The 21,096-nt window shown below is 42.4% G+C and overlaps 1 protein-coding gene across 1 annotated transcript in view; it reads right to left on the reverse strand.

Annotated features, from left to right (window-relative positions):
* Positions 1–5,824: 5,824 nt before the first annotated feature.
* CRYBG2 (crystallin beta-gamma domain containing 2) overlaps positions 5,825–21,096 on the reverse strand; it is a 77,917-nt gene continuing 62,645 nt past the window's right edge. Inside the window, exons 12-20 of the mRNA XM_058195368.1 lie at positions 19,507–19,633; positions 19,033–19,065; positions 17,952–18,064; positions 16,229–16,358; positions 14,716–14,855; positions 12,403–12,526; positions 10,950–11,108; positions 9,543–9,702; positions 5,825–6,361 (exon numbers count right to left, since the gene is read on the reverse strand). Coding sequence (XP_058051351.1) covers positions 6,273–6,361; positions 9,543–9,702; positions 10,950–11,108; positions 12,403–12,526; positions 14,716–14,855; positions 16,229–16,358; positions 17,952–18,064; positions 19,033–19,065; positions 19,507–19,633 — 1,075 coding nt within the window. The 3' untranslated portion in view covers positions 5,825–6,272. The remainder of the gene's footprint in view (positions 6,362–9,542; positions 9,703–10,949; positions 11,109–12,402; positions 12,527–14,715; positions 14,856–16,228; positions 16,359–17,951; positions 18,065–19,032; positions 19,066–19,506; positions 19,634–21,096) is intronic.

Raw genomic sequence — 21,096 nt, forward strand, 5'->3', positions numbered from 1 at the left:
GGACACTTCACCAGTTTCTGAGACAGCCTTGTATTCTAATATTTAATTTGTATATTTGTCCCTGGAGGAGCCCCGATCAGCTATTTTACATTTTCAGTAGACTGACTGAACAATAAATAAAGACCTAACAATAAAAACGCAATTCAGAAATTAATCTTATTTCAGATTTAGCCCTAAACATGTGACTATTGTTAACACAAATTTGCCTCCCCCTTTTTCCCCCCGCCTTATTTATTGACTGTGTTCCTACTTAAACTGGCAAAAAAAAAACCAATACTATTAGGGAGGGGGGGGTTTTTGCAAACATTTTGCAGCTTCTGAGGGTGTCAAGATGACTAGAACACCTGCTCATGTCACAGAGCCTCCTCACTTCTAGTGACAGCCGCAAAGCCTACATAGCTGGTAATCTTACACCCACCAAAGCTGAGCTATGCACCATTCAGGAAGTGGGTAATTTTTCTATCTTCAGATCTTATCAGCATCAGTTCATGGAGACAGCACCGAGAGGGGAAGGGAGTGATGGGACCTACTCATTTTGTGATTGTGTGGGTATGTGGGTCCCCGGTGCTCATTTCTTAGGCTGGAGACAAACTCTGCCGTTGGAATTTTTATGTTCAGCTGCAAAGCAAAACGGGAAAGATTTAGGAAATTTAAGAAGAGAGGTGGTTACCCTAAGCGCTAGCATAATACGCTGGAGGTTTCTCTTTGGCACTTATTTTGTTTTAATGTTCAAAACAGGATGTGTGTGTGTTTCCCTCGCCCACTCTACTGTGATAACATCATGCTCCATTGCCTATAAAACATGTGAACCTGATGTTTCAGATAAAGATAGGAAATAATTTCCTGTTGTTTACCACAGACTACTTACCTCAATCCTTACTTCTTCCCTGCTTTCATAGACGCAATGGGAGAGGAAATGCCACCTTTTCACTTACTTTGATTATCTCCCACCCCACCCTGGTGAACACACGCACACCGAGTATTAAGCAGCCTCATTAAGCCCTGGAGGAAAACCTCACAAACTTTATAGCGAGGACTCGTCCATCCATAGAGTCATTTCCCATTTGCACCCAGCCACAATATCAACATGCCCTGACAACACGTTGCCTCCTGTTGGAAAAAATATCCATCTGGTTCAGTTCCAAGCTGGGAGAAAGGCACAGGAGACAAAATGGAGGCTGGCGGCTGATTGGAAAGAGGGTTTGAATGATGAAACAAAACCACCAAGCACATGGTTCTGGGTAGCTGACCACATGGAGTTGAGAGAGAGTATATCCTCTCTTGGGCTTTGCACTTGAACTTCCTGTTCCTGTGCAAGAACGTGTATTCTGTTGTGTGTTGTAGGGGTCCTAGCTAGGTTGTCCCAGGTTTGGTTGAAATCTGCTGGGTGATGCAATGACCTCGGTCATTGGGGTGAGCTCTGCTTCTAGATGGGTGAATCCTATTATGTCCTGGAGGTCATGTCTTAATCCCATCACCCTGCAGCTGGAGGTCTTTTGTCTTGTAGATAGACTGGCCCAGTCTTTCTTAATGGGCACCAAATATCTGCTGGAGGCAGGGAGCTGCTCTCAGTCTTGAAAATATGTTTCTTATTTTATCATCCAGGGAAATATCATATTCTGCCTTTTTAATATTTCTCAAAATATTTCATTCTTCTAAGAGAGGGGTAGATGCTAACTTTCTACACTCCTTCTACTTCATAGCCTAGGAGAAAACCTTAGGGACCCTTAGCTGCACCCTCACACAATAAGGTTTGTCTCCTTGTTCCGGTACCATTCAAAATGTTACGACTTTGTCATTCATTAGTTAATGGAGAAACCATGGATATTCAGGGCCTAAAGCAGAGGCAATTAAAGGGGAGCAGGAATCAGGAACAGCCCCTCTACCGCAGTGTTTTTGAAGCTTAGCAACTTTAAGATGTGTAGACTTCAACTCCCAGAATTCCCTAGCCCACTGGTTCTCGGCCTTTTCTTCACCATCACTTAAATACCTTTTGTGGCTTCGGATCCCCCAAGACCTAACTCAATATTTAAATCATAGCATTTCTTCAAGCCTTTGTGGACCCCCTGTGATGACATCGTGTCTGTCCCCCGCCCGGGATCCACGAACCACAGACTGAGAACCACTGCCCTACCCAATATGCTGGCTGGGGAATTCTGGGAGTTGAAGTCCATACTTCTTAAAAGTTGCTGAAATTGAGAAAGACTGCTCTGCAGGATGCTTCTACCAGAATAGAATTTCCCTACAGCACATCCCACAACTGCATTCATTGAGTTCTGTGGGTTCAAGGACAGACACAAAGGCTTCCATATTCCATGTTCAACCGTTTGATCCCTAAAGGACTCCAAAGGGCCTGTCATATAACCTGCTCTACATCAAGGAAAACTTGTCCTCCCACATTTGACGTACTTTCTTCCCAGGATCTGGCTGGGATACTGGCCAGAAGTAAAGAAGAAAAAGAAAGAGGACCATTACACAGCCAATGTGGCTTGCCATGAAACATCTTCTCCACAGCCATTAAAATGAAGATACTCTCTTGTTTCAGGACCTCAAGCCATGAATGCAATGGGAGTTTCTCGTTTTCCTCTGAATGGAGCCCCTGAAAAATTATTCCAAAGAAAGGTGGGAATTTGACAGATTTATGAGTCATTTTCAAGAAATGCAACATCTAATTAGATGCATTTTTTTCTCATTATTCCTCCACATAGCATTTATGGACACCAATAAGCCAAGTATTCCTCTGTGAGATTTCAGAAGCATCTTCATTTCCGAAGGTGTTTATAAGCTGCATAAGAATTTTTAGAAAAAGAAAGTGGAAAGACACTACTGTATTGTGCTCCCCCTGGCCAGGAGAAGACAAAATCAAGCTGGAGGGTTGATGGGACTCTGCAATGCTGAAGAGAAGGAAAAAGAATTATTTCATTACTTTGCTTTCTGCAAAATCAGGACTTTCCAAACCTGGCAACTTTACAATTTGTGGATTTCAACTTACAAAATTGGGGATTCTTGGAGTTGAAGTCTACAAGTCTTAAAGTTGCCATGTTTGGAGACCTTCTGTGCTAAATCAATGTTTTGTATCAAGCCCTCTACGGCAGCTACTTTATCAGAATATAAGTTTAATGGTAGGAGGGTTTATTTTTATTTTTTTGAGTACCCAGGAAAATGAACCCATTAGCCTAAAGAGGATAGAAATCCTACAGTGTTCTCCATAGCCTCTGACTTAAGTCGACCATCTTTTATGTACACTGAGAGCATATGCACCAAGACAAATTCCTTGTGTGTTCACTCACACTTGGCCAATAAAAAATTCTATTCTATTCTACCTGAGCATTGATCTGGTTATCCTTTGAAAGTAAAATCACATTATTATTTGCAGGAACGTTTTAAAAGGCTCATCTGGGCAATTAAAAAAAACAACAGCATAACCTGTAAGGTAGATGCCATGTGCATTTGTTTTTCACACATTCCTTTTTTTAAAATGTACACGTATGATTTTGATTAAAACTTTTAAACAAGAAGATAAAAGCTAACACAAACCAATAGGAAGGAAAAAGCAAGCAAGCAACGAGTTGAAAAGAAATAAAAGCAAATATAAAGAAGTGATCCCCAAAGGATAGATTAAAGAAAGAAGAGCAACGTGATGTCACTTTAAAGAAAGAGGTCAAAATATATGATGATGTAAAAAAGATGTTGAGACTCTAGAAAGAGTGCAGAGAAGAGCAACAAAGATGATTAGGGGACTGGAGGCTAAAACATATGAAGAACGATTGCAGGAACTGAGTAAGTCTAGTTTAATGAAAGAAGGACCAGGGGAGACATGATAGCAGTCTTCCAATATCTCAGGAGCTGCCACAAAGAAGAGGGAGTCAAGCTATTCTCCAAAGCACCTAAGGGCAGGACAAGAAACAGTGGGTGGAAACTAATCAAGGAGAGAAGCAATTTAGAACTAAGGAGAAATTTCCTGACAGAACAATTAGTCAGTGGAACAACCTGCCTCCAGAAGTTGTGAATGCTCCAACACTGGAAGTTTTTAAGAAGATGTTGGCTAAGCATTTGTCTGAAGTGGTGTAGGGTTTTTTGCCTCGGCAGGGGGTTGGACTAGAAGACCTCCAAGGTCCCTTCCAACTCTGTTATTCTATTCTATTCTATTCTATTCTATTCTATTCTATTCTATTCTATTCTAGTCTAGTCTAGTCTAGTCTAGTCTAGTCTAGTCTAGTCTAGTCTAGTCTAGTCGTCTTTATGTATCTATTTATGTATCTATGTAACATAAGTCTAGTCTAGTCTAGTCTATTCTTGTATCTAGTTTCTCACACATTCCTGTGAGGAGCCACTATCCATTATGGCTCTGCTGAATGGGGCTTTGTGCAATATCGCATGAAACTCTTCTCCTTAATAGAAGACATGAGAATCGATTTGCCAGCAAAACTGCAACATACAATTCAAAGCAAATATTGCCCTCCAATGGCTGAAACTATGATGAGACCCAGTTATTTCTTGTCACTTACTGTAACCTTCCACCAAGGCTTTGAAAAATCAGAGTTTAGTGACAGAAAGAAATATAGATAATCGATAGCAGCCCCATACAAAATGAACCTTTTATTCACCTTTGGATAATATTTGGGACCCCAGCTAATTATCACAAACTTTTTCTTTGTGGACAAAGAAGTTTTGTACAGGTAACTTCTCCTCAGATTTTAATATTATTGATACGCTGAGGAAACATTTTAGATATGCAGGGCATGCAACAAAGGGAAAAAAATATTTCTGAGCAAGAAGAATTCTGCAAGAAAGAGTAGGAAAAAAATTCTAAATGGAAAAGTACTGTAGAAAGATTTTAATCTTGCTACAGGAAATGTTTGCAAGCCTTTATTTCTGCCAAGGGAGCTGCTACAAAGTGCCTAACCTTTTTCATAACCCTGTATACGGTATTTCCATACTCATCATCTGCCTGGAGCCAAGGGTGGGCTTCAAAATTTTTAGCAAGAGGTTCTCTGCCTGGTTGTTGGGTGGGTGTGGCCATGGTGGGTGTGGCCTAGATGGCCTCCAGCACCATTGTTGGGAGGGGCATTTTTGCCCTGCCCGGGCTCCGAAGGCTTTCTTCGAGCCTCTGGGAGGGCAAAAACGGCCTCCCCAGGCTCCAGAGACACTCTTCCCGAACTTCCAGTAGGCCCATCTTTTGCCCTCGCTGAGCCTCTGTGCACGCCCTGCACTTCCCTGCATCTAAAATGGGCCATGTGGGGACTTCTGGGAGGGGAGGGATGGGTGGGGCCAGCCAGGAGTGGGATTTGGGAATTCTCCAAACTGCACAGAATCTTAGCTAGAGGTTCTCCCGAATCCAGCGAACCCTCAGCAGTCCACCCCTGCCTGGAGCTATTTCAGTAGGAAATAAAAGACTCAAACAAATCCACCAGAGAGAGATAAGTTTATAAAAGCATCTTATGTTACATAGATACATAAATAGAATTTTTAAAGGTAGGGAGAAGGCCTTTCCCTTGGGAAAAAAAGAGTAAAAGGCACAAGCATGATTTGTTTTCTGAGGTTTTCGCGGGTGTTTGTATGTAGGTCTTTGGTTATTCGGGTTTTCTCCCACGTAAAATTGGAAGTGTCTTGGCGACGTTTCGACGAAATTCCATTCGTCATCTTCAGGCTAGGTGTCTACAGCTTCTTTTCTCCTAGAAGCACGAAACTGTAAACTCCTAGCCTGAAGATGACAAATGGGATTTTGTTGAAATGTCGCCAAGACACTTCCAATTTTACGTGAGAAAACCCGACACATATATATATATATATATATATATATATATATATATATATATATATATATATATATATATATATATGTATATATGTATATATAATGTATATATATATATGTATGTATGTATGTATGTGTATATATGTATGTATAGGGTTTTATGTTAATTGAATTTCTCTTTAAATATCCAATCTAGCTGGGATGCCTGTCAGCGGTGAATAACTCACCTCTTCGAATTGTGCAATAATCTGTACTTTGGCAAGCATCACCCTGGGCAGCTAAAAAAAAAAAAAAAAAAAAGAGCATAGAAGGAAGAAAATGTCCAGTGCAAACCGACTGAGAAAGTCAGTCTCAGATCTGTGTCGTTAAATAATGGTGCTTTTTTTTCAAACTGTGAGCTTTGGAAAAGGGCAAGTGGCTTAGCTTGACCAAAACCACGGCTAATCTTTTCCAACCCAAACATGACTTGCAAGCCGAGCTCTGGTTTTTGTTCCCGATCCCCTTCCTGCCTTCTTCACAGCACTTGAACTTCCCAAATCTGTGTGGGTCTCTCTTCAGAGGATTCCCAGAGGACAGCATGATCCCGGTCATAGGTTCTGCCTCCTGCAAGAAAGGCGGGAAGGGTGAGTGTGCGTGGGAAAGAAGCAATGGGAAGTTGTACATAAACAGCAAGGCACAACGTGGGAGATCAATTTCTTCCAATATCAGTGTTGTGGACCGTCCGCAGCCTACGGAGCTGGAAATGGAGTCAGACAGTGATGAGGCTGAGGTGGGGCCAGGGCCATCGGGAAGTGAGGTGCGGACTCCAGAGCCTCCAGAGACTGATAGTAGTGAGGCAGAGGAACGGGAGGAGCCTGTTCCTAATGCACGCATGAGAAGAGCTGCCAGAAGGCAAGAGCAGCTCAAGCAAAAAGGACAACTCGGGAGTAAGGCCAAGAGATGATTGGCCCCTCCCATAAGGCTTAAAAGAGCAGCAACATAAACATAAGTTTATTACTATCTACTTGGACCTGGGTCATAACAATCAGTTTCAATTTCTTCCAAACTAGGTAGTCCTCCACTTACAAACAAAATTGAGCCCAATATTTCTGTTGCCAAGCAAGTCATTTGTTAAGCTTTCAAGAAGAGATTGGACTGCCATTTGTCAGAAATGGTGTAGGCAGGGTCTCCTGCTTGGGTGGGGGTGGTGGGTTGGACTAGATGAGGGGTGAAATCCTACCGGTTTGGACCGGTTCGGGTGAACCGCTAGGGATTATGGGCATGAGTTCACCGAACTCGATATTCCACAGAATTTAACGTTAATGTTGTGACCCAGGTCACAACAGGTTTTCGAGGCTCTGTGCATGCATGGAAGGCCTTGCGCATGCGTGAAGATGTACGCATACACATTTGCGAACCAGTAGGGTAGCTAAGTGAATACCACCCCTGGTCCTAAGTCCCTTTCTTCAGTGATGTTGTAACTTTGAACAGTCACTAAACAAAATGTTGTAAGTCAAGAACTCCCTGTACTTTTCTTTCTCTACCCAACTTGAACTCCGCCACAGGACCTGCTGCAGTGACAGGCACCGTGGAGGGGGGAAAAAAGTACGCAATAATTTTGTTACAATTTGGCACGGGGTCATTATTCTCCTCACCTCCTGAGAGGTCCAACAAATCCCTAGATTCCCTAGGATTGTTGCATTGTGGTGTGTGACTTTGCTGAATCCCATGCTCACATTAAGACAAGAGAAGGAGGAAAGCAGAAAGACACCGAGAGCAACTCCATTAACGGAATCAAGACATCCGATTTTAATGTTCGTGAACATTCATTTTAAATTAAGTTCAATGTATTTGGGGCCTTGGCTCCCAGTGGTGAAATCCAAATTTTTTAACTACCGGTTCTGTGGGTGTGGCTTGGTGGGCGTGGCTTGGTGAGCATGGCAGGGGAAGGTTACTGCAGAATCTCCATTCTCACCCACTCTGGGGCCAGCCAGAGGTGGTATTTGCCGGTTCTTCGAACTACCAAAATTTCCGCTGCCTGGATTTCACCCCTGCTGACTCCGTTGTTTTTTCCAGTGTGGCTGCTGGCTCAAAGGAAAGCAGCTACCAGCTAAGAAAGAGTTGCTGAACTGCTATCAGGGGGGTTTGCTGTGAGAAAATGCCAGTAAGGCATTTGAGAGGCTTTGCAAATTAAAGGCCCATATTAAGTTAATATTACACATTATTTATATATTACTATATCATTAGGAGGTAATGCAGATCATGTGATATATTACTGCAGTTAGCTATATTACATATTATATTGTATATGAAATATTACTATGAAAATGCAGATAAGCGTTTTAAATGCATGAGAACAATTACAGCATATTATATAACATATTTATATGCATTAACTATGTATGCATTTTAAGCACAAGAACTATATTATTATAATGTATTCCATTTCACATAGCGTGAAAGTCAATGCATTTTAAAGGCTCTTACAATATGAAATGTTATATTGCTGTATTAGCTATTTGTGTGACTATATATATTATCATGAGATAATGTCATGAATATTTTAAAATGAAGTACTATATAATATATTACATATTTTATCATAATGCATATAAGCAATTTAAACAATATCAACAGTTAAATATTGCTGTAATATATAACATATTATCATACATAACTATAAATTACAATGAAATAATGCCTATAAAAATACACAATATCAAGCACTACTGTACATTGTTGCAATATATATTAGGACTGTATTTAAATACTACTATGAAATAATACGAATAGGCATTTTAAACACATGCAATATCAAGTTTTATATTACTCTATTACAATATCTACATATATATTACTACCATATATTAATAAGAGATAGCACATATACAGGCAGCATTTTAAACATGCATTTACTATTATGTAATACAATAGATAGAAATTATTTTTAGGTCCTGGGAATGGAGGAAATTCTAATGAATGCAGGCTGATCGGGCTATATTTTTATATCTCCTGCCAGAATGCTATAAAAATTCTAATTCCTATAACCTTTAACTGGGCAAAATGGTACACCATAGGACAAAACCTCAAGTACCTCAAATGGGCTTAAAGAATGCGTCCAAAATCTAGGACCCATGACTCCCCTGGAGCTGAAATTTAGCAAATTTTATAAAATGTTATGACATAAACATTATCATAAAGCAATCTATTCTACGACAGGGGTCTCCAACCAGGGGTGGTATTCACTTATCTTCACTACTGGTTCGCAAATATGAGTGCATGCGCAGAGCATCAAAAACAGGATATGATGACATCCGGGCGGGTGGGCGGAGCCTCCCTCCACCACTGCTACCAGTTCGCCTGAACCGAATAGAACTGGCTGAATACTATCATTGTCTCCAGCCTTGGCAACTTTAAGACTTGAGGACTTCAACTCCCAGAATTCCCAGGGACTCCTGGAAGTTGAAGTCCACAAGTCTTAAAGTTGCCAAGGTTGGAGACCCCTGCTCTATGATATAATACCAAATGTCATTAAACATTTCCTGTGCTGATGTTTGACCGTGCTACGGAGTTCAGCATGGACTATTTTCAAGGTAGCTACGTCTCTGATTGTATCCCAATTTTTCCAGGGAAGGTAGTATTTTAGAAGTTCTGCCACTGTTGAAGACATTGAGGAATCCGGTAAGCAAATATAATTTTGAAACATTGGCTCCATGTAGCAAAAGGTTGTCTAGTCTCTCCTAAATCCTGTCTTCTGAAACTTCTTTAGAGCTAAGTCAGAATGATCACTCCCCCGTTCTCTTACCTTTTACATCTAGAACTTTATCTTCAAACATCTGGCTGCATATTCTCCCAGACGAATCAATTCTCCATGTCTGCCGAGGCATTCGACTCTCAGACCACAGCACCACTTTGGTGCCCTTTGCAGCTGCACCAATCACCTGGAGACTCATATTGGGTGCAACCTAGAAAGAACAGGTTAAGCATTTTTTACCAATTCTGGTAACAAGCACCATTATTAGTATTTTTTTTATCTTCATCATCAGGTAGCATTAAATTATGAGATCTTTCCTCAACCTGATCTGGTCTAGATGCATTGGAGGACAACCTCCATAATCGCCAGGTATAACAGCTGTTGGATTGGTTGGCTGAGACTAAAGTGATTATACTCCAACATACATGGAAGCTATTGGCTTGTGCAAGACTTTAATGTTGGAGGACCTCAGTCCAGTGATGGGATTCAATTAATTAAACAACCAGTTCTTTGCCCTAATGACCAGCTGGGTGGGTGTGACCATGGTGGGCGTGGCCAGGGGGTATGAAAGGCAGCACTTGACCTCCTGCACCCACCTGGGAGCAAAAACGGGCCGCACCGCACCCCTGTGCCCTGTTTTGGGCCTGATAGGCCTCTCTGCACTGGGAGCCAAAACGGGGCACGTGAGGACTCCTGGAAGGGACAGGATGGGGAGAGGTAGGGCCAGCCAGCAATTTAACAACCGGTTCACCCAAACTGGCCAGAATTGGCTGAATCCCACCATTTGCTTCAGTCAGAAGATTTTCAACTCAGGGATGATACATCTCCGTCAATGGTTGCTAATCATGATGGCCACTTATTAACTCCAGGATAAGAAGCAACTGAATTGGGGTGGGGGCAGAAATATCTGATTAACCATTACAGGAAACAAAGTTGGACACTTTTGGCCTGATCCAAAACTTCTTTTCTGGCATTTCTATGAATGAACGGACGATCTTGCCTGTCTTTGAAGGCAACAATTGTGATCTAAGTGATGGCCCAAATGCCACTACAATTTTTTTAAAAAAAATATAGAAAATTTTCATTAGTACAGGATCATATATTGATTATTTAGAAAAAAACAGAATCTTAAGCTTGGAGAAACTGAAGTAGCCAATATAGGCACGCAAGTTGAATTGTTCTATTCACTCCAGGGGTTGGGGAGGATTTGAGCAAGTCGGATGGAAATCTAATGAGGGGATCAAATGGAGAAATGGTTGGAATTCTGAACTGGTACACTCCATTCTGTAACTTCATGTTGCAACTCCCACATCTAGGATGCTACTCATCTTGTTTGTTTCTACACTATTTACCCTACTGGGGGACAAGTTCCCAGGACCTGGTATAAATGTCTGGATATGTGTACAACCAGATTGATACATTCTTGATTGCCTCAATCTCCAGGTGGAAGGTCCTTACTTGGTTCTTCATAAGTCCTTCTTCATAGTACCAGATGCAGCTGTTCTGATCATTGATCTCCGAAACCAGAACTCGTCCAGCTTTCATGTCTTCAACATCATCAGGCACAGACAGGAAGGACTTCAACTCTTGATTTTTTATTCGGAAATAGATCCTTCTCTGCAAAAAGGGAAAGAGAGATGATGGTAAAAATGGCATACTGTGAATTAGTTTGAATTGTCTGTGCTTGTAAACAAGTCCTGTACTGTGGAATAACATCTCTACAGTATCGGTAACCAAGATTGGGAATACTTATTTAGATGTTACAGTTACAGGAATGCAGAGCAACAAAAATGCAGGCAGAAAATTCCAGTTGCAAAGAACTATATCGGTCATAGAATTGAAAGATACCCCAAAAGTCATCTAGCCTATTCTCTTGGCCTCAAGAAGAAATGCACCATATAGAGCAGTATTTCCCAACGATAACCATTTTCGATGTCTGGACTTCAATTCCCAAAATACCCGCCATTTTAAGATGTCTGGACTTCAATTCCCAGAATACCCACCATTTTAAGACATCTGGACTTCAATTCCCAGAATACCCACTATTTTAAGACGTCTGGACTTCAATTCCCAGAATACCTGCCATTTTAAGACATCTGGACTTCAATTCCCAGAATACCCACCATTTTAAGACGTCTGGACTTCAATTCCCAGAATACCTGCCATTTTAAGACATCTGGACTTCAATTCCCAGAATACCCCAGTCAGAAGTGCTGGCTGGGGTATTCTGGGAATTGAAGCCCAGACATCTTAAAACGGCTACGGTTGGGAAACACTGGTATAGAGAGAAAACCATCCTTCTTCCTTTTCAGGAGAAGAGAGACTACTGTTTTACAAACATTTCCTTTCCAAAAGAGCTTATACTGCCGAAATGTTGCTCCTAATGTAGACTTGCAATCCTTTCTTAGATGTAGAACCAATATATATTTATTTCTTAGTTATAACTTACATAGAAATCTCCTATTTATTTGTTTTATTTCCTTCCAGCATCCCTCACCCTGCCCAAGTGCCAAAGAGTTGATTCTGGTTGGTCACATTATTCATTCAGTTCCTTCTATGTTTGCCCATCCACTCTAGATTCCTTCTATGTTTGCACATCCACCCTAGATTCTACACCCTTGGAATACACTACCTGACTCTGTGGTCTCTTCTCAAAGTTCCCAAAGCTTTAACCAAAAACTGTCTACTATTGACCTCACCCCTTTCCTAAGAGGTCTATAAGGGGCGTGCATTAGAGCACAAGCGTGCCTACCGTTCCTGTCCTACTGTTTCCTTTCATTATATCCAATTTATATAATTATTACATGCTTATACTCATATATATACTTATGTATGCTGTTATGACAAATAAAAAAAATAAAAAAAAATAAAAATAAAATAAAATAGATGATCAGAAAACTGTGAGACTCACCTGCTTTATGGGGTACAGGGAGCCAATATGTTGAATCCCACTGTACGTCAGCCAGTTGGTGATCTCTGTGCATTCCAAAACCCACTGGCGGCCCCGGAAGTCACTGTGTTCGCACAGCACCCAGCTGCGAATTGGAATCCACATGAAACCAACCATAGGAGGAAAAGCATTAACAAAAAGGCCATTGATCAGTATCAGTTGTCAAATATTTTTTGTCCAACAGAAGCCCAAGAGACGTTAATTGCATCAAGAGGAGTGAATATTTGTAGCTCAGGGTTGAACTGTGAGGTCCTTAGTGCTCTTTGAGCTTGGTTGTTTTCTTGCATACGTTTTATTACCCAAGTAAGTAATAATAATTACTGTTCTAACCCAGCCTTAGCAGAACCAAGAAACAGACTCCTTGTCCCGAAAAAACCCTCTTTATAAACCTTCTATTGTGAATTCATGGCATGAATGGCACAGAAAAGTCCAGCCAATAATCCTTCCAAGGGCTAATTGCAATAAAAGACCTTATCAATCCTCGGATAATTGCTAGGCCGAGAGCTTCCAGTAGCGAGGTACGAACCACGATAAGCAAAGAAATACAAACTGTTGTCTCCTGCAACCACCACTCCCCTTTTCCTTCTACTGTATTTATTTCCTAGCCAGGGAGGGGCTTGTCGTGTCCCACTCCTCCGCTGACGGCCGGGTCAGGGAAATCCGAATCAGGCTTGCCTCTGCAGCTCTGCCCAAAGTCCTAGCAAAGTCCTCAGAGAAGGCAGGAGACCAGTAAGTGACTTTAGCAAGATAAGTTCGACTTTGCCTGACTCAGAGACTGCCAGAAAGCAGATCCTTTATATAGGCCATGGGGTGTGGCTCCATGACTCAGCACTCATTAAGGCCTGCCCCTCCCTTCCTTCTGTTGCCTCCGCCTATCCAATCTTCTGATGCGAGAGTCACTCCAATCAGCTGTTGTTGGAAGTAAACTTTCCTCAGGCTCACATGCTGTGGAGGAGGGGGAGGGGTCTAGCTGCTCCGTTTGCCTGGGCATGGAGCCAGGGCTGGGGCCGGGGGATGCTCCCTCCTCTGCAGCCTGCTTGGGCATGGAGCCAGGACTGGGGTCGGGAGGCAAACATTCCTCCGTGTTCGGGAGCAGATAAGCAGGCCCCGGCTGCGGTGAGAGCGGACAAGACACAACAGGGCTATTCAGCGTCCATGTGTGCCATTCTTCCCGAGTTGGCCCCTGTTCCTCAGTTGTTCTCCTCTCCTGACAGCTCTTTGCATGCACACATCTGGAACAGGCCCCAGCTGTTCTTCTTCCCCACTTATCTCCGACTCTGAAGGCAGCTGGGAAATGTCAGACGGCCCTGGCTCTATCTCTGCTTCTGACGCAGAGCATCCATCAGAGCCTTCCCCAGACTCCGGGACTGGCCTAAATTCCTCCCCAACCTCCTCATTGTCCAAGTCTACCACCAGCTCTGCTGGCAGCTGGCGGGCCACAACAATTACTACCCAACTTTTCATTACCCAACTATGGAGATAATGGTGATTACTACACAACTCAACACTGAGGATGTTACCTAATTAGGTAATGAAACATCTGCAAGAAAACAAACAAGCTCAGAGAGCACCAAGGACCCCATACATTTATTCTTTACACAATTGATCTCAAAGAGAAATATTTATTACCTTGAAAAATGGTAATATTATAGCAACTGCCCTCAATTAGTGTTCCCTTGAAATGTATTGGCTTTCAAACCCTCCTATCCTTCAGTCAGTGAGAGCCAGTTTGATGTCCTGGTTAAGGCACCAACTAGTCTAGTCCCGCTTTAGGCATAAATCCAGTTGGGTGACCTTAAACCAGTCACTCTCTCTCAGCCCTAGGAAGGAGGCAATGGCAATCCACTTCCCAAAAAAACTTTGCAAAAAAACAGCAACTGCAGGAACCATTCCAAGCAGTTTCCAAGAGTCAATGCTGACTTGAAGGCACAAATCAAGAATCTTTCAGTGGCATATATGGGCAATCACAAGTTGGGAAAAGTTTAGGACCAAACCCTGAACAACCAAATAAGAACAAATGCAAAATATGCATCTAAAGACATATATTAGAAGGATATGTATATAAAAAACATTGCTCAATGGTAGGAATGACTGATACACATACACAAGGAGGAAACAGTTTGAATAAGAATGTATATACACTATTGAAAATGGATTCAAAAGTTCAGATAAACGTTTTCAGCCAACTTCATAAGAAGTGGTCTGGAAGAAGACAAACTCAGTGCAAAGTGAAATGAGCCAACAGTCCATCCCCTCGTTTTTTTCTTTACTTACATCCCACCCTTTACTCGGACAGAGAGCACATGATTATTAAACCCTTCGGCTTTCAGGCTGCGTACTTCACTATTCAACTCAATCTCTTTCCCTTCGAAACACTCCAATCCATGCAGAAAGATGGAGGGCTCAGAGAAGAACTGTAAAAAAAGAAAAAAAAAGGGAAGAGCAAAGAACAAGATGAAAACAAGGTGGGGGTAATTTGGTCAAACAATAAATAACCGTATCAGAGTTGGAAGGGACCTTGGAGGTCATCTAGTCCAACCCCCTGCTCACGCAGGAGATCTAGACTAGACCGACCTTTCTAATCGACAAGCTCAACGTCTTAGCCACTGAGCAACCTAGCCAGGCTTTGGCAATAAAATGCGGCAGCCAGGTAACAAAATGAGAGGTTGAGTGAGAGGTTCTGAATTCAGTAAAGAATTCAAATTCTTTGAGTGGTTGCTATTCCAGTTTAAAGGATTTCAAGAGAATGAGAATGATTTTGGAAAAGATGTCCATGTGGATGATCCTAACAGGTATGAATTATTCCAAGTGGTATAGACTTCCATTTGCTGAGTTGGCATCGAGATCTCTGCTTGGAAAAATGGGGAAAAGCTGAGCGCTAATGGACAGTATAGAACAGCTTTCCCATGAGGTGTTCTGCAGAAGAATGTTGGACTACAATTCCCATCATCATTGGTATATACAAGTTGGCTGAGGATGATGTGAACTGTAATCCAATGCTTCTGAGAGGCACAACACAATGAGGTGTCAAAGAAGTGCAACATGAAAAATTATTGTATGAAGGAACATAAAGGTAAAGGTTCCCCTCGCACATATGTGCTAGTCGTTCCCCACTCTACGGGGTGGTGCTCATCTCCATTTCAAAGCCGAAAAGCCAGCACTGTCTGAAGATGTCTCCGTGGTCATGTGGCCGGCATGACTCAATGCCAAAGGCACACAGAATGCTGTTACCTTCCCACCAAAAGTGGTTCCTATTTTTCTACTTGCATTTTTTACGTGCTTTCAAACTGCTAGGTTGGCAGAAGCTGGGACAAGTGACGGAAGCTCACCCCATTACACAGCACTAGGGATTCGAACCGCTGAACTGCCAACCTTTCTGATTGACAAGCTCAGCGTCTTAGCCACTGAGCCGTTAAGACTATAATTCCACCTAGCCTGGTACTTTCCTTTCCACAGTGACCTAACAGCACTGCTAGAAGCCCATGGGCAGGAACAATGCTCTTCTTGATGCCCCCAATGCCAAGAGATTGCCCCAACAGCTCAAATCAAATTACTGCAGACATTTTGACTAGCAGACCAATCATTTCCATATCTTGGAACAAGCAGTTTCTTAATTGTTCCAAATGTGAAAAGATAACTTCCTATCCTGAACTCATACTTCCCAAAATTGGACAATCAAAAAGAGAAAGGCTCTCTTGAATCAAACTTGACAATGTTATTTTCATGGCAGCAACTGAGTAATAAGAACTCCAGATAAAAGCTTAGAAGGAGGGTCATCATGACTTACAATAGGGATTTTCTTCAGAGAGCAGATAGCTGGGGTGAAGGCACAACCCATGGAGCTCAATGTCGGATACTCGCCTTCTGAGAGTATGTGCTGCTCACCATCAAACTGGTGGCCATCATAAAGAATCCAGCTAAGAAGAGACAATTTAAAGTTGACGTGTGTGACTTTAGAGGCAGGGGTCAAAAGCTCATCAATGAAACAGTTATGAGTTCGTGGTAAACCTGATCTCCCTCTAAAATTTATCTTAACACCATCTGAAGAGCAAATTAGCATCTATTGAAAACACACTCACCTGGGAATAATGGCTAAAAAGATTGGAAACTGAAAACGGAAGTGTTGCTCTTAGAAAAAGATGATACACTCTTTTTATATATATGCATACACACTGTAATATAAGCCCAAAGATGGTATAGGGATTCCTCTTAGAGGCTCAAAAGAAAAATGTTGATTTCACTCCCCCCAGTCCCCTTTTTCTTGCTACAAGTAACAGTAACAGTAACAGAGTTGGAAGGTACCTTGGAGGTCATCTAGCCCAACCCCGTTCATGCAGGAGATCTGTTATGGCAATTTTTTTCCTCTATTGTTCCCCTCCCCCCCCACCATTGAGTCAATCCATTAATGGGGGGAAATGTCAATGTCAATGGCTCAGTTGACAGGACTGTCTGGGGAAACCCCACAAAATGACTCAGAATTATATTTTAACTACTTCCACATTGGTGCTTTATATGACAGGTTATTCAACCTATTCAGTCATTTCACTCTCTGAACTGTGCTTTGGATAGACTTCCTTCCCTTTGAGAACTGCTCCAATTCTCCCCTGTAGAAACCGCTGGGCCCTACCTCCTTTACCCTAATGGAAGGGGCCGGAGCAGTGGTGGGTTTCAAAAATTTTTACTACTTGTTCTGTGGGTGTGACTTGGTGGGTGTGGCATGGCTTGGTGGCATGGCTTGGTGGGCATGGCAGAGGAAGGTTACTGTAAAATCTCCATTCCCTCCCCAATCCAGGGGAAGGTTACTGCAAAATCCTCATTTCCTCCCCATTCCAGGGGAAGGATACTGTAAAATCCTCATTTCCTCCCCAATCCAGGGGAAGGTTACTGCAAAATCCTCATTTCCTCCCCATTCCAGGGGAAGGATACTGTAAAATCTCCATTCCCTCCCCAATCCAGGGGAAGGATACTGTAAAATCTCCATTCCCTCCCCAATCCAGGGGAAGGATACTGTAAAATCCCCATTCCCTCCCCAATCCAGGGGAAGGTTACTGCAAAATCCTCATTTCCTCCCCATTCCAGGGGAAGGATACTGTAAAATCTCCATTCCCTCCCCAATCCAGGGGAAGGATACTGTAAAATCCCCATTCCCTCCCCAATCCAGGGGAAGGATACTGTAAAATCCCCATTTCCTGCCCAATCCAGGGGAAGGATACTGTAAAATCTCCATTCCCTCCACACTCCAGGGGAAGGATACTGTAAAATCCCCACTCCCTCCCTTATCAACTGGGACTCAGAAGGCAGAGAATAGATGCGGGCAGAGGCAGTCAGAATTTTTACTACCGGTTCTCTGAACTACTCAAAATTCCTGCTACCGGTTCTCCAGAACTGGTCAGAACCTGCTGAAACCCACCTCTGGAACGGAATACCATTTCTTTGGGGTCCAGAGCACAAAATGCTGGCAGAATGGCAAGACCAAAATGACAATGAATGAGGGAGGGAGAGATCTTTACCTGCCTCCATTGACCCTACAGGAATGGGGGATGAAGTTCTCTGGAAGAGCTGGTTGGTCCTCCTTAAAAGTCATGGAGTTCCCTGAGAAATCAGGCTCTGAGAAGAGTTGGATCTGGGGAGTCAAAAATATCTTGATGTAAACAAGAGATAGACTGAAGTGGCTTGGAATCACTGTCTCACAGACCATAATCCTTTTATTTTAAAAATGATGGTTTTCCAGAATTCCAGAAGGAAAGGAAATAGTTTTGCCTTCCCCATGCTGGCTGGGGAATTCTGGGAGTTGAAGTCCACCCATCTTAAGGTTGGACTTGGGTTGAGAAACACTGGAGTCCACAAGTCTTAAAGTCCACAAGTCCACAAGTCTGGAGTCCACAAGTCTTAAAGTTGCCACGGTTGGAGACCCCTGTTTTGAAGGGCTCCCTGCAGCAGGGAGCCTTTCAAACAGGGTCTCAACCTTGGCAACTTTAAGACTTGTGGACTTCAACTCCCAGAGTTCCTGAGCCAGCTTTGCTGGCTGAGGAACTCTGGGAGTTGAAGTCCACAAATCTTAAAGTTGCCAAGGTTGGAGACCCCTGCTTCAAAGGACGATAACTGTTTTCATTGATGAACCTAATGTACTACTATAACCATATGATTATCAATCCCCACTTCTCTGAAAATGCTACATCTATACAATATAAATAACCTGATCGTCCAATTGCTACAGGAGATTTTTTGTAATCTGGGAGGGGAGGTATGCTGCATTTTTAATTTTTATTTAGCTAATTGTCTGCAAGGAACATAGGAATCGTGACAAATAATACCACCAGAAGAAGCACGGTAAAGATTTGAAATTTCAGGAAAGCTATATTAAATAACAGCTTTTATTTATTATTGGGATAGGAGAGGGAAGCAAAATAAGATCAGCAGTCCAGTTTAGTAAAGGCTCAAGAAGCATCATGTAAAACTATAAACAGCTTTGGGTATGCCCACCTCTGATTTAACGGACCAAACCAACTCAAATGTGGTAATCTTGCTAGAATAGCGTAATGTGACATAAAAACTACCTTCATGCCTTGCTTCTCAGTGCCAACTGCTCACCTTAGAAATGAAGAACAGGCTACGTTCCCCAACCTGTGAGGAAATAAAGTGAATTATGATATACTAATTTAGACCAGGTTAAAGAAACGTATTACTGATTGGATGATCTGGCTAGCACAAAATAGAAAACAAGTTTAACAATGCTACAGAATTCACTCCTAAGTGAGTGAGCTCTGAAATGGCAAAATGGCCAGTGCATTGCAACCTCTTTTCAGTTTTGGACTTAAAAGAGTTCTCTGAAAAACATCGTGTTAAGCCAGATTTAATTGCTCATTGCTTAATTGTTAATCTCTGAAGAAGATACATGAGCATACAAAGCAAAGCTTTGAGGCTTCTTTTTTTTTAATGGAATGGAGGACTATATGCAAATGCAGAAGGAGCCAGAGAAAGTTGTTGCTTGAAGGCTTGGAATGTGGGTTGCGGGACATCATATCTGAACTGGAGGGAAGTGAAGGCAGGCGTCTGGACCCTTACCTGTAGGACAGGTTGCACGGAGGCGATCTGGCAATTGGTTGCTCCCCAGTCTTCACAGTTGCGATATACTCCTTTCTCCAAAATATATTGTTCCCCACTGAAATTCTTGCCTTCATAGGCTACCCACCTGGTAACAGCAAAGGAAATAAAATTATCCCCATGTACTAGTCCCAAAATAGTGTTCTGGTGGGGTATCAATTCTATCCCCTCTGTTATTCTTCAAATTATTTTGTTCTAGGTTTCCTTAGAAATTAAACAGCACAAACTCAGTCCCGGCAAACCTCTTTAATACATACGGCTGTGAATTACTTTCATTTACAGTCCGCAAGGCTTGATAAACAGTCTTTCAGAGGAAGGTTACCAACATCCACCTACCTCATGTGGAACACTGTCAAAGAGCCAATTTCCAGACTCAGGGCAAGGCCAAACTTGGCACAGAGTCACAAAGAGAATTTTCAAATCTTGAATCGGCCAGAGAAACTAATTGCTTCCTGCAAAAGTTCACATCTCGTTCGCTTCTCTTTTATGTCTTACGGGAGGGGCCAATCATCTCCAAGCCTTACTCCCAAGTTGACCCTGTTTCCTTAATTGTTCCTGTCTCCTGGAAAATGCATACCCTGGGAACAGGCTCACACTATTCTTTTGCCTCGCTGATGTCAGACTCCGGAAGCAGCAAAGAACTACTAGATGGCCTTGGTATCAGAGCCATTGTCCAAGCCTTCCCCAGACTCCAGGACTGGCCCACGTTCCTCCTCAACCTCCTCACTGTCCGAATCTGCTGCCAGCTCTGCTGGCCACTGGCGGGCCACAACAAGTTACAGATCTAAAAATATTAGTGCTCCAAGAGGCCCTTAGTTCCAGGACTGCTGAGATTACAGGATTTAATATTGTAGTCAGCCTGAACAAAATTGGGACAGGAAGTTTGAAAGGTAACATTGATGGTTGAGAATTTGGAAAGTTAATATCCCAATAGAGGTAGTCCGCGACTTACAACAGTTCATTTAGTGATTGTTCGAAGTTGCAACAGCACTGAAAAAAGTGACTTATTTTTCACACTTATGACCATTGCAGCATCCCCATGGTCACATGATTTACATTCAAATGTTTGACAAATGGTTCATATTTTTAACAGATGCAGTGTCCCGGGGTCATATTCACTTAACATGGGTGGCAAGAAAAGTCTTAAAGTGGGACAGAACTCACTTAACAAATTTCTTATTTAGCAACATAAATTCTTTGCTCAATTGTGGTCATAAGTCGAGGTCTAACTGTACATCTGGAAGATGTATTCAGTAACGCTGGTGGAGCAATATGAGACATCTTACAGAATAATGGAATTGGAAGAGACCTTGGGGCTCTTCTAATCCAACCCTGCTCAAGGAGGAGACCCTATAGAATTTCAGACAAGTAGCTGTCCAGTTTCTTCTTAAAAACGTCCAGTGTTGGAGAAGCCCCCACAACTTTTGAAGGCAAGAAGTTCCACTGATTAATTGTCCTCACGGTCGAGAAATTTCTCCTTATTTCTAAGTTTCTCTCCTTGATACAGCAGTAACTACAGGGGTGGGCTGCTAGGGGTTCACAGGCGTTCGA

This window comes from Ahaetulla prasina, chromosome 10 (assembly GCF_028640845.1).
Source record: "Ahaetulla prasina isolate Xishuangbanna chromosome 10, ASM2864084v1, whole genome shotgun sequence".
Lineage (NCBI taxonomy): Eukaryota > Metazoa > Chordata > Lepidosauria > Squamata > Colubridae > Ahaetulla > Ahaetulla prasina.